This window comes from Hippoglossus stenolepis, chromosome 2 (assembly GCF_022539355.2).
Source record: "Hippoglossus stenolepis isolate QCI-W04-F060 chromosome 2, HSTE1.2, whole genome shotgun sequence".
Taxonomy (NCBI): Eukaryota; Metazoa; Chordata; class Actinopteri; order Pleuronectiformes; family Pleuronectidae; genus Hippoglossus; species Hippoglossus stenolepis.
In genome coordinates, this window is record NC_061484.1 from 19,476,157 (window position 1) to 19,490,409 (window position 14,253).

The window sequence follows — 14,253 nt, forward strand, 5'->3', positions numbered from 1 at the left end:
GTCAAAATAAAACTGGAAATAATAAGAATCCAAAACCTGATGCTAAATTCAAAATATCTCTGTTCTACCTCATCTACCAGCAGCAGGATTTTGATGGATGCTACAAAAATGGCAAAACAGCCAGAACACATGTATTGATGAGAACTCGCTCCCTCTGCTCCATCTCCCGATCGCTGCAGCGCAGACTCTGGCTCCTAAAGGCTGCTGCACACTAAAGGATAATCGGGCCGATTGATGACTCGGTTTGCAACTTCCAACAATCGCTGGGGTGTTCCCGAATAGAGGTCAGTCATAAAATGTATTTATTTTAAAATCAGGACTTAATTCTTGTCATATTAGGACTTATTATCATAAAATTGGGACTTATTTCTGAATAAAATTACCTGGCGTCCATTGCCCTTCGAGGCCTGGAGGCTGCAGCGTCCCAGGCTCCCGTTCGGTGTTGTGCCGCAGCTGCTGATGATCTGCAGCTGCTTTTCGGCGCGGTCGGCGCGGTCCAGCAGCTCCTCGATGAACTGCTGCAGACGCACCTTGGCGTTGGCTTCCCGCGCCGCCGTCTCCTGGAGGAACTGGTCAATCTGGGCAACCTCCCTGCAGGCAGAGGGGGAATGGTGATATTATTGCCACATACTTCAACCAAAAATGTACACCTCACATGTAGAGGGTCGGTTGCTACAGGGTGGGCAAAGCAGACAATTACCTCAGGCCCTGATTATGTTCATCCACAGCACCAACAATTTTGTGACAAGGGCTTTAAATTCTATGATCAGCTATGTACAGACAACTGCAACGTCAGCATGGTCAGAAACCCCCCCCAACAAGCCTCCATGCCACAAGCTTTGGTATGGATTGAGGTTTGGCTTGAGGGAGGGTGGTGGTGGCTGTGCACTTAAACTTTACTATTATTAGGTCCCTTTTGCCTGAGGCCCCCAAAGTCCCTTGAAACGCTCCTGCACATATTGAGCAAATGGTCCTTATGTGACTTCAGGACTCTCGCTGTATTTTGTCAAAACCTCTCTCACATACACACCAGCTGCCGTCCTGCACTTTACACACACACTGAGGGCTGGTGACTGAGATAAATACACAATCCAAACACACACACACACACACAGAGACAGAGAGAGAGAGAGAGAGAGAGAGAGAGAGAGAGAGAACAGTGAAAGAGAGGGGGCGAGAGAGCAAAGAACTGGATGGTGAGAGAGCAGCTGGATATTTATACCGCAGGCAAAGGAGGGCTAAGTTCATCCTTCTAAGGGACAGTGTGCTACTCAGATACAGAGGCAAACAAACCAGGATGTCAGGAAACGTTAGGGTTTGTCTGCAGCCATCTTTCCCTGCAGCCATTCTGTTTGTGTCGTCTGAATAAACAGCGTGTTCATGATTATCCAGATCAATGTTCTGGCCATAAACGTTCCTGAATGTTCAGATGAAATTAGTCTGATCACATCAAGTCAATACATTTAAGCTTGGATTATGAATTGTAGAAGAAGTTGCTGATGTCCAGCACCAATGAGCAGCTTCTGTAATAATGGAAACTGGCCTCAACCTGGTGAAAGCTCAAATCAGTCAAACTGCTCCCACAGATAATGTTGTGGTTTACCAGTCAGGCTCTAATAGCTAAACAAATATTCTAAATGTTGATGATTTATCTCTACAATTCTCCTAATAACATTACTTTTCAAATCTAGACGCCTTTTCACGTTCATATCTTGTCTCCACCCAACACAAAGTCTCACATCCCTTCTCCTTTCCTTTATATTTTTCATGCCTAAGGTGGAATTGCCTCCACGTGGGACTCCTACAATTCCCAGAAGCTGCAGACGCATTCCTCGAGTCTTTTCTCTTTTTCTTTTGTGTGTCTATGTTTGTGTGCTAATAAACAGCCTGAGCCTCCGCTGGCCGAACAATGCAGTCAGCAGAGATTAGCAAGGCGATCCAGTCGTCTGACCTTGACAAAGCCAAAGGAGCCTTTACAGGGTTCAGAGAGTCACTGCAGAGAGCGGAATGAAAATCTGTGTTCATCCAGTTTGAAATGATCATTTCTTCATTTTGTATTTCCAACATCTTCATGAAATAAGGTGCTTATACACAGCTTCTCGCACAAGCATTTGTTTTCGACATGCTGTGTGAAGGAGGCTGATTGAGGGATGTTTTAATGCAACACCCACTGTAAAATACTTTACTTACGGCTGTTACACAATCCAGAATCATCTCAAAACGGTACCAGCGCTCAAAGTAAATGCTCTTGAAACGGGGACATTCTGCGATAAAAATAGTTTGGTGTCTGGCACAGTTAACTTTCCTCATCTTCAGGCAAAGATTACAAAAATACAACTCCGAAATGAACCCAGGTGAGTGTCGGGAGAAACGGAAGCAGACGTGCCTTCATATCTGTGAGTAAATAATCAGTGTGTCAGTAAATTATATGACAATTAAGTGTCCATTAGGTCTCCTCTTCCCTTCTGGGATCAATCTTGTTCAGAGCTTGTCTCTTGGTAATTGCTCATAATGTGGTATAACATGATTTTTATCTACACTGGGCTCATTGAGTCATGTAAAAAGATTGAAACAGGCCCATTAAAGAAGACAGTCTCCACTGAGGTGACACTTCTCATTGTGGAAATCTACAGAGAGAACCTAAAGAAAGTGTTTGTTTAAGCTGTCTCCGGTGTTCACAGCCATTTTTAACACCTCACTGGAGACATGCCACGTACCAGCCTGCTTCAAGACCTCCACCATCATCCCTGTCCCCAAAAAAACTAAGATCACTGGACTCAATGATTACAGACCCGTCGCCCTGACCTCTGTGGTGATGAAGGCATTTGAGCGCCTTGTGCTGTTCCACCTCAAAGCCATCACTGACCCTCTCCTGGACCCCCTGCAGTTTGCCTACAGAGCCAACAGGTCTGTAGACGATGCAGTAAACATGGCCCTTCACTTCATCCTCCAGCACCTGGACTCCTCAGGAACCTATGCCAGGATCCTGTTTGTGGACTTCAGCTCTGCCTTCAACACCATCATTCCGGCTCTGCTACAGGACAAGCTCTCCCAGCTGAGTGTGCCTGACTCCACCTGCAGGTGGATCACAGACTTCCTGTCTGACAGGAGGCAACACGTGAGGCTGGGGAAGCATGTCTCTGATTCCAGGACCATAAGCACCGGTTCCCCTCAAGGCTGTGTTCTTTCCCCTCTACTCTTCTCCCTGTATACCAACAGCTGCACCTCCAGTCACCAGTCCGTCAAACTCCTTAAGTTCGCGGACGACACCACCCTCATTGGGCTCATCTCTGGTGGGGACGAGTCCACCTACAGGTGGGAGATTGACCATCTGGTGACCTGGTGTGGTCAGAACAACCTGGAGCTCAATGCTCTGAAAACAGTGGAGATGGTTGTAGACTTTAGAAGGAACCCAGCCCCACCCACCCCCATCACCCTGAGAGACTCCCCAGTCGACACTGCGGAGTCCTTCCGCTTCCTGGGCACCATCATCTCCCAGGACCTCAAGTGGGAGCTGAACATCAGCTCCTCACCAAAAGAGCTCAACAGAGGATGTATTTCCTGCGGCAGCTGAAGAAGTTCAACCTGCCAAAGACAATGATGGTGCACTTCTACACCTGCATCATCGAGTCCATCCTCACCTCCTCCATCACCATCTGGTACGCTGCTGCCACTGCCAATGACAAAGGCAGACTGCAGCGTATCATCCGTTCTGCTGAGAAGGTGATTGGCTGCAATCTGCCATCTCTACAGGACCTGTTTGCCTCTAGGACCCTGAGGCGTGCAGGTAAGATTGTGGCCGATCCTTCCCACCCGGGTCACAAACTCTTCAAGGTACTTCCCTCCGGCAGGAGGCTGCGGTCCATCAGGACCAAAACATCACGCCACAAGACCAGCTTCTTCCCGGCTGCAGTTGGCCTTATCAACAAGGCCCGGGACCCCCACCTGACTTGGACTCTTATCCCGCCCCCACGCCTCAAGTCTGTGTTACATTAACACACATTACATTGCACATTCTCATTGCACTCCTGTTTTGCATTTTGCATTTTACTTTTACTTTATTTTTTTCTATATATATCTTTTATATCTTTTTATTTTATATTTGTTTTTTTCATGTGTGTAGTACTTATTGTGTTTTTATGTTTTATGTTCCTTGTATGCACCTATATACCAAGGCAAATTCCAGGTAGGTGTAAACCTACTTGGCAATAAATACTTCTGATTCTGATTCTGAAGATATCAAGATCTTCTGTGCATCTAATCCTCACCAGACAGTAAACTCTGCTCTCCTCTTCTGGAAAAGGACATTTCAACATCCATCTGACACTGACTGTACTGACTGGAGATGAAGAACAGGAGGAGGGAGAGTAAAGCTTGTGTTATAACTCCTTATTATCTCAGGCTGTTTTACATCATCAACAATCTAAAGGTGAAAGAGTGACAAAAATATGGATTCTGTTATTGAACTATTTCTATGGATGTAATGTAAATATCTGCAGAAATGTGAATGTGTCAGTTTCAGTTTGTAACTGTGTAAATAATGAAAAGATCTATCTTTGAAGTAAAGAGCCACAACTGAAGCACTGGATCAGAGAGAAAAGGAGTCAGTGAATTATCTGTGAGCCAGAAGAGACTTGTTGAAAACAAACGTATGGTGGGAATTGATGAAAAAAGTAAACGAGTAACTTTTTTCCCCCAATATAAAAGTCAAATTTATTTTGGTTTAATATTTAGAGCTGCACCTAATGTGATGTATAATGAAGCAGCCTGAAGCAATGGTTGCTCATTATTCAAGTTAATAAACAGAGAACAGTGTGAATAGAGAGTAGTTCAGCCTTCAAACAGCTTCCTCGTGAGTCCTTGAAGGAGCAGTTGTTGAGCTTGGCTTGGATGTGCTCTTAATTAGACCATTTCCGTTTTGGCATTTAAATGTTCTCATATCCATAATTTGTCTTAATCTATTTTAAATCTAACTGTAGCAGGTTTCTGTTGTTACTGGAGACAGAGACACCCACATGTTGGAAGCAACACAGGAAACCCTTTACCTCCATTTCCTCCGTGACAGGAAGAAACACACAGATGAACCAGACGGCCTGGCCGTCTAACCACTGAACTGAAGTAACCTCATCCTGCATATGTGAAATTCCTCATCGAGAAGGAAGGGAATCAGGGAGATGAAATAAAATACATGGTGGAAGGTGGGCAGCAGGGAAGAGAAGAAAAAGAAAATCTCCCAAGAGATGTCGCAAAAGTGGTTAGACAGGAAATAAAGGGGAGGAGAAAAGGAGAACTGGAGCTGATAAAAAAAAAAAAAAAAAAAAAAGAGAAGGCGAACAGCTACAAAGAGCGTGAGAGAAAAAACACTGCAGAGACTAAAGCAACAGACGGCAAAGAGAAATCTGCAGTCGTGTGAACGCAGATAGAATGGGAGGTTTGACAGAGGAGAGGAATGGGATGTGGCTGCTTCCTGTTGTCAATCCTAATTTCTCTCTCTCTCTCTCTCTCTCACACACACTCACACACACACTTGGCTCTTGCAGCGTGTTTCACTCCAACACTTTAGAATTAAAGCCTCAAGGTGACAAACATGTCAGTGTGTTCACCCAGATGCTGCCGGAGAGGCAAACAGCCATCTTCTTCTGGCTGATGAACAGGTTGTTAAGTCTGAGGTGTGATTCAGGGGAAATGAACTGGCGGAGGTTCCCCCCTGGATCTATATCGTCCTCATCACAACAATTTATGTTCATGGGTATGAGGGGAAAACATCCAGCTACAAACATTATAATGCACACACTAAATAAACTAAATGTAAACAATGCCCATCCACCTGAGGTCACATGCTTTTAACTACATGGCTGCCTGGTGGATCCTGAGTCCTTTTCAGTTGTGCTTATCCTCTGCTAAGATGCAATATGCACATGAACCGTAGGGGGAGCACGTGACCTCAGCTGTCACCATGTTTCTTAATTACAAAAAGCAAACCAAGTTCTTTATGGTCTGAGTTTTGGGGTGTGCCCTCTAGTGGAACATGTGACCAATTACGCTCACGATGCATCAAGTTCAAAGGTGTGAATAAACAACAGGCATATCTCCGGACTAAGATGTCACTCGGATCTGTGCATCTGACTCATACACATGATCACCACGAGTAACTACCTTTAAGTAGAAATACCCTGCAGTATATATAGATATGACATACAGTATATCTATATACGTATACTGAATGATGTAATGTTTGTCCACAAAAGTCACTGACACGTTTATTTTTCTGCCGCTAATGGTTCTTATCAAAAGGTTTTACTTGTGTAATGAGTTGATGAAAAGAATTGATTGATGAAGACTGAATATTGTAAATAAATTGTTAAATATCGCCTACATGAAGTCAGGTTATACAGTTGAAGTGAAGCTTTGTATAAAAGCTGACAATTATTGTTGTTAGAATATCAAAATATTTCTCTATCCTGACCTGAACTTTAGAAATGAAAAACTCTCGCTAAATTTAGTCCTGAAAGAAATGATCTAAACTGTAGTTTTTTCTATTAATCGAATGAAACTGGGCTTGGAAAAAACCTCAATAGAAATCTCATGCTGCCTGTGCACAGAGAAATAACGACTCGCTGAGCCATGTTTCATTTCCCTTCTACTTAACAGCCACAACAAAAAGACACGGCGCTGCAGCAGGTGTGATTCATACAGCTCGTCTGAAAGATTCTGTTTAAATGTTAATTACAATCACTGGTCAGCCTCCTTTCACCGATGTCATCGTCTCTGGCCATTAATTCAAAAATTATTCCTCATTAATATTTAGAGCAGCAGTGGTTGACTGAGAGGCTGCACGAGGAAGAGGAGGATGCGAGTTTAACAAAGCGTGTGTCTCCCTGTTTTGACACCTGGATCCAATAGTGTCTTTTTTTTTCTGATGAGACAGAAAACCGTGTCATAGTGTCGTATATTTGTATGCATTACACAAACACACACAGGCGTAACACAACACAAAGGACGGCAGCATGAGGAGCAGTTTGGAGAGAATGGCGAGGTGAGATGTGAGACAGACCAGGATGAAAGGGGGACAAAAGGGATGATGAAAGAGACACAGGCTGAAATGTGCTGTTTGCAAAACCCTCAGGAATAAAAATGCACGACTGGTTTTCCCAAGAAGCCTCTAATCCAGGTCTTGGCTCAAATCAATCAGAGGAAAGTAAATATTTTATTACAGCTCAAACGCTCCCGAAATGGCTGAGTCCACCAGGGATACGGCAGAAAGGTGACAATGAAGAGCGTTTTAACATACGTGATAGAAAACTACATTCACTATTGTATGGTAGTCAGTAGAGCACAAACCTCCTAGTCCTCTTAAATTCAAACAAGCTGCACCAAATTTCACACACTCATAGATATCCCTTCCTTAAATGTGTCTGATTCTTGATCAAGATCCATGAATTATTCCCTAAGGAAACTGAAAATGTTGAAAAACGCTCAACATTTAGTGGGTTCTTCACTCATTCCACCAAGTTTCATGGAAATCCGTTCAGTTGTTTTACTGTAATCTTGCTGACAAACAAACCAACTAACAAACTTAAGGTCAGGGGTGAAAACATAACCTCCTTAGCATATGCAATAAAATTGAATATCAGGTGTTTGAATTTGAAAAATAAAAGACAATATGTCCTCAGCAGCTAATGATTAATCCACCCGTTATCTTTTTGGTCTATTTAGTCCAATAGACTGTCAGATAATCTTGAAAAAAGACAAAGTTTACCAGAGCCCAATGACAGAGATAGAGAAAAGCAGCAAAGCTTCACATTTGAGCAAATGAACAGTTTTGTTAAAAATGTAATGTTCTCATGTTTAGTGTTCACAACGGGGTTCAGACGGACAAACCCACAAACATAATGCCTCCGGCCACAAGCTGACGCCGGCGCGGAGACGTCTCCAGTGAACGAGCGTTTGCATCATCCTTCTTCTTTACCTTTCCCTCCCTGTTCAGATGGTTTCATCCAGCCTCAAGGACAAACATGTCAGTTTCTTCCATCTAATGACATAACAGAGATGAACAGCCCATTAAATCCTGCTCTAACTGAGGGCTAACATCCACTGGATCATACATACACTACAATCTGGATTCACAAAATAACAAGCACAACCCTTACAAGCCACTTCATGTCGATGCTGAACAATGTGGTGTCTCTGGCTTTATCGAAAACATAACAGTCTTAACATATCACACATGCATTTTCTCATAGTGTCAAAGTGTTTGGCATCAGCGCTTCAATATTTTACCATGATCCAAACCATTCACTGGCTTTCCTGACATCTGTTCCTCCTGGGTTTGGAAACATATCCCCCCCTCTGTCTCATCATGCTCCAACATGTGTTTGTTCATGTTAACAGCCTCGGTTATAATATCCGTCTTTACAGCAGGTCCTAACCATTACCAACCGTTCTGTGATACACTGCAGATCACGTTCTTACACAGATTTCTTAGAAAGCCTCCAGAAGTCTCGCGGTGCTCACCCTGCGTGCTTCCCTCTCGCTCTCTCTCTAAGAGGCTGATGATAATGAGGCGAGTTCTCTCTCTCCGCCCTGACAGCCCCACTTTGCATTCAAGATTGCTGCTCAGTGAGGAGTGAACGTGTTTTCTGAAGGAGCAACAGTGACAGTGAAAAAGCAAGTCTCCTCCAGCTTCCAGCTTCCATATGCGACACGAGGCCGCTCTTACTATATCATGGCCGCTTGTAGGAATAAATCCAGCTTCAGGGCTGAGGCCTACACCGCAGGACTGTGTGTGAATATGATGTGAAAACCTCACAGGAGTTTTCCCTGTACCAGTCTCCTCTCATCACTATGCAGAGGGTGGATACAATATCATGGAGCCCTGCACAATCTGCACCTGCAAACTCAGAACTGAGTCTCTCCCTGTTGGGCTGGAGCAGGAACCCTGAGCTGAGGTATCTCAGAGTAAAGAGTACAGAGAGTCAGTGCATAGGTATAATGCAAATAACAGTATAACACAATCTGACATGACACTGCTTAATGACCACCAATTTTAGAGAAATGCAACAAAAATGCAACACCAGCTTCACAAAGACAAGCTTTTCTTGTATGGCAATTATTTTGTTTTGTCTCTAAACAAAGTGAAATTATAATTTATTCTCAAAAAACCATCTAATCATTTTTAGCTCTAACTTCTTTCAAGGCTGGAGTACTGGATTGCAAACTATTACGTGTCTCTAAATGACGCTTTATCAACACCCTGAACACCTCACGCAAACGTTTCCCCAGAGAAGAGAAACAATTACACTACCGTTCAAAAGTTTGGGGTCACTTAGAAATTTCCTTATTTTTCAAAGAAAAGCACTGTTTTTTTCAATGAAGATAACATTAAATTAATCAAAAATACACTCTATACATTGTTAATGTGGTAAATGACTATTCTAGGTGGAAACGTCTGGTTTTTAATGAAATATCTACATAGGTGTATAGAAGCCCATTTCCAGCAACTATCACTCCAGTGTTCTAATGGTACATTGTGTTTGCTAATCGCCTTAGAAGACTAATGGATGATTAGAAAACCCTTGAAAACCCTTGTGCAATTATGTTAGCACAGCTGAAAACTGTTTTGCTGGTGAGAGAAGCTATAAAACTGGCCTTCCTTTGAGCTAGTTGAGTATCTGGAGCATCACATTTGTGGGTTCGATTATACTCTCAAAATGGCCAGAAAAAGAGAACTTTCATGTGAAACTCGCCAGTCTATTCTTGTTCTTAGAAATGAAGGCTATTCCATGCGAGAAATTGCGTAGAAACTGAAAATGTCCAACAACGGTGTGTACTACTCCCTTCAGAGAACAGCACAAACGGGCTCTAACCAGAGTAGAAAGAGAAGTGGGAGGCCCCGTGCACAACTCAGCAAGAAGACAAGTATATTAGAGTCTCTAGTTTGAGAAATAGACGCCTCACAGGTCCTCAACTGGCAGCTTCTTTAAATGGTAACCGCAAACGCCAGTGTCAACGTCTACAGTGAAGAGGCGACTCGGGATGCTGGCCTTCTAGGCAGAGTGGCAAAGAAAAGCCATATCTGAGACTGGCCAATAAAAAAAAAGATTGATATGGGCAAAGAACACAGACATTGGACAGAGGAAGATTGGAAAAAAGTGTTATGGACAGACGAATCAAAGTTTGAGGTGTTTGGATCACACAGAAGAACATTTGTGAGACGCAGAACAGGTGAAAAGATGCTGGAAGAGTGCCTGACGCCATCTGTCAAGCATGGTGGAGGTAATGTGATGGTCTGGGGCTGCTTTGGTGCTGGTAAAGTGGGAGATTTGTACAAGGTAAAAGGGATTTTAAATAAGGAAGGCTATCACTCCATTTTGCAACGCCATGCCATACCCTGTGGACAGCGCTTGATTGGAGCCAATTTCCTCCTACAACAGGACAATGACCCAAAGCACACCTCCAAATTATGCAAGAACTATTTAGGGAAGAAGCAGGCAGCTGGTATGCTGTCTGTAATGGAGTGGCCAGCGCAGTCACCAGATCTCAACCCCATTGAGCTGTTGTGGGAGCAGCTTGACCGTATGGTACGCAAGAAGTGCCCATCAAGCCAATCCAACTTGTGGGAGGTGCTTCAGGAAGCGTGGGGTGACATTTCTACAGATTACCTCAACAAATTAACAGCTAGAATGCCAAAGGTCTGCAATGCTGTAATTGCTGCAAATGGAGCATTCTTTGACGAAAGCAAAGTTTGAAGAACAAAATTAATATTTCAAATAAAAATCATTATTTCTAACCTTGTCAATGTCTTGACTATATTTTCTATTCATTTTGCAACTCATTTGATAAATAAAAGTGTGAGTTTTCATGGAAAACACGAAATTGTCTGGGTGACCCCAAACTTTTGAACGGTAGTGTAAGTATTAAAAAGAGCGGCAGCGTTACGTCGTCCTGCAGCAGCGCTCAGTTTCAATATCACACAATCTTCTTGGCTCCACGTGAAAAGGAACTTGCCTTATTAAAAGCTACAGACAAGATTAAAGTTAATTGCAAACAGCTCTTTAAGTGGATCCACTGGAACAATAAGGAGAAACCAGCCTATTAGCAATTGTAGTAATTTTGTAAAAAAAACAAATAAACCTTGCTGTGTGTCATCAGGTGAATATTTTCCATGTCTCCTCAGGCTCCAGTTTCTGCTGATTCCAGCTGCTCTGCTTTATTCCAGCTGCTGTTGAAGCACTTTTACATCCGTGCTCCAGAGACCGGACGGCCGCAGCTACAGTGTGACATTCATCATTATGTATTGTCAGCGAGCATTACAGTATTATGTAGTATAGCTTTTCTGTGCATATTCTTGTTTGTGAATGTGCTGCACGCTGGGATTATAACAAAGACAGGACTGAATTGAACAACTGTACCTGAGGCGTTTTCCACGTCCCCTGATTATTCACAGTGTTCCTGAATAAATTGTAGAATGAATGCTCAGGTCTGTGTCTCATTGTTGTGTGCTACTGCCGCTACCAGCAGCAAGAGCCATTTTGTACGAGCATCCTCTGTGACTCACACTTGTAACATCTGACACCACTGCTTTATAACCTGGTGCATGCATTCTTAAAATTGCAAAAAGATTCTCCAAAGTCACTGGTGAGAATCAGAGATAGAAAAGTGGGAGTATGCAGTTGTTGGGAATATATGTTAAAGCCAATGAGCGGCTCTGTGTCTTGGTGACTACAGCCTAGTCATCAACGCTGCTGAACACTCCCCAAGTGTGATTCTCTTTTTCCATCTCTGCTCTGAATGAGCCGACTGTTTGACTGCCAGCTTCTCCTCAGAGAGACAGGGAAAATGTGTGTGTGTGTGTGTGTGTGTGTGTGTGTGTGTGTGTGTGTGTGTGTGTGTGTGTGTGTGTGTGTGTGTGTGTGTGTGTGTGTGTGTGTGTGTGTGTGTGTGTGTGTGTGTGTGTGTGTGTGTGAGAGAGAGAGACAGAGGGTGAGGCTGGGAGCTGCTGGCATAGCTTGGAGGCATTCACACAGCTCGGGCGAGGAGGTTCTTAAGATTAAGACCTTCTCAGATTGATGCTGCCAGGTAGTTGTGGTCATGTAACTGCTTCCTGCTTCTTGTAACCTTCACCAGACAGAGGAGGGACTGAATAGAAGAAAAGTACTTTTGTCCTCTGCTCATTCAAACCAACGAAACTGTGTCTGTGTCATAAAACTACGGAGTGAGACTTAGGAACAGGAGACGAATATCTCACTTCTCTTAATTAACCTGCAAAGACCCAATAACCTACTGTGTATCTACATATCAACTTGTTATGTGGCCGTAAAAAAATCATATTGTGGACTAAGGGAATGTGAAACAAATAGACAAGCACTGAAGTCCAGACATTTTCACAATTTACTTTGTACAAATGTGAGGATTTGCTGCCTTTCAATGTTTTCGGTCGAGTACATTTAACATATTTTTGTTTTCTGTATCGATCACAAACTGAAGCTGTCACCTTGTGCTTTGGGAAATTATAATGTTGGGATGCTTCACTGTTACCTGACACATCGACACATTATAGACCTGCAGTTGTTTCTAAAATACCCAAAAGATGAGTCAATACTGAAAACTAACATTGTTTGCAGTTCTATTTGACCAACAAGGTAATCCTAAATAGTTAAATATATATATACATGTATGTGTGTGTGTGTTTGCTGTCACTGATGCCTTTTTAAATCCATGAACAGCACACATGCAGTGCTGGGCCGTGTGCCGTGGTACGTCTGTGATGAGATTAGAGGCCTTGGGGAAAAGCCCCTCTGCCTCTGACCTACTGTTGACATTCAGGCCTGATAAGGAGACGGAGGGGAAGTGATAAAAACCGAGAGGAGCGGAGAAAGACGAGGTTTCGCTGCCATGTCGGATAAAGACATGACACAAGATACAGGACGACTTTAGTATGAGCCTCAAAGTGACACTTGTCAACATTTGATGATTGTTTCAGGAAAGAAAACACAGCAGGGGCTTGTGGTTGTGGTAGAAAATGTCATGAAAGTACGACAAACTAAAAGTAGTTGTTAAAAACTTTCACCTTACATCTCAATTGAACAATCTGGGGATGAAATTCTCAACTAAATCAACTAACTACATTCTTATAATGAATACAATATAACCCATTGAGTCTTCATTTCTTATTAGTTTGTTATTGTGCCTCACGATTCCCCTTGAACACATAATGAATAAGAACCTGTCTGACTGTTTGACATTGGTAGAACATTTTCTTGTTTCAATTCAACACCATACATCTCTAAAATCTAATTAGTGAGACAGGAAGACGGCAAAACATTTAATAAAATATAATGGTGACTTAACTTCTGTAAGAATAATATATTCAACATCTACCCGGTCAAACCCAGAGCATCAATGTTTGGAACGCACAATAAATCATCCTGTGTTTAATTTCAATATAATCTCTCTGACAATAGTACCCAATTTATACACCGTGCCAACCCCCAGGAGTTGAATGCCGTAACATCAAGCCAGAAAAGGCGCAACATCAGCACCTAGACTGACAAATTAAAGAAAATTCTGAAATTAGCATGTTCACCTAGGTGTCATGTTTCCATCACTACCAGAGCTGTAGCCAATACATTCCTGTGTCTACTGCAGAGTCAGGTGTTAGTGGGTTTTTGACCAGGGGGAAAAGGGGCGTGGTCGTACTAACTAGTTCTGCTTCAGCACTAACTAGTTACAAGTCAATAGTTTTACCACAATGTGATTTATATCCAACTGCTCCTTCTATTTACTTTTCATTATTTCATAAAGCAGCTTTATGGAAAGACTGGCTTCAGAGAGAAAGACTGGCTTCAGAGAGAGAGAAAGACTGGCTTCAGAGAGAGAGAGAGAGAGAGAGAGAGAGAGAGAGAGAGAGAGAGAGAGAGAGAGAGAGAGAGAGAGAGAGAGAGAGAGAGAGAGAGAGAGAGAGAGAGAGAGAGCAATGCAGCTGTGAGACAGATGAGAAAACGCTGTTGCTCAGCTGCTCCTGTCCAACCCTCCATTCAGCAGTTAACCGTCCCTGCAGGGAGACAGATGCAGACCACATCTGGTGGGAGGAAACAATACAAATTACATTATCAACGGAGAGGGAGAGGTGAAGGACAGGAGGGGAGTGTGTGTGTGTATGCACGATTATTTGTTTTATAGAAGCACCACAAGAAAGGAGCTGCAGCATCACGCTCTCTAAACACATGATAATTGTTATAATGAAGATTGCAG

General features: G+C 43.0%; 1 protein-coding gene across 1 annotated transcript in view; it reads right to left on the reverse strand.

The window, feature by feature from the left end:
- The window catches only part of fbxo41 (F-box protein 41), a 48,784-nt gene that overhangs the window by 17,993 nt on the left and 16,538 nt on the right, over positions 1-14,253 (reverse strand). The window contains exon 4 of the mRNA XM_035175629.2: positions 384-591. Coding sequence (XP_035031520.1) covers positions 384-591 — 208 coding nt within the window. The remainder of the gene's footprint in view (positions 1-383; positions 592-14,253) is intronic.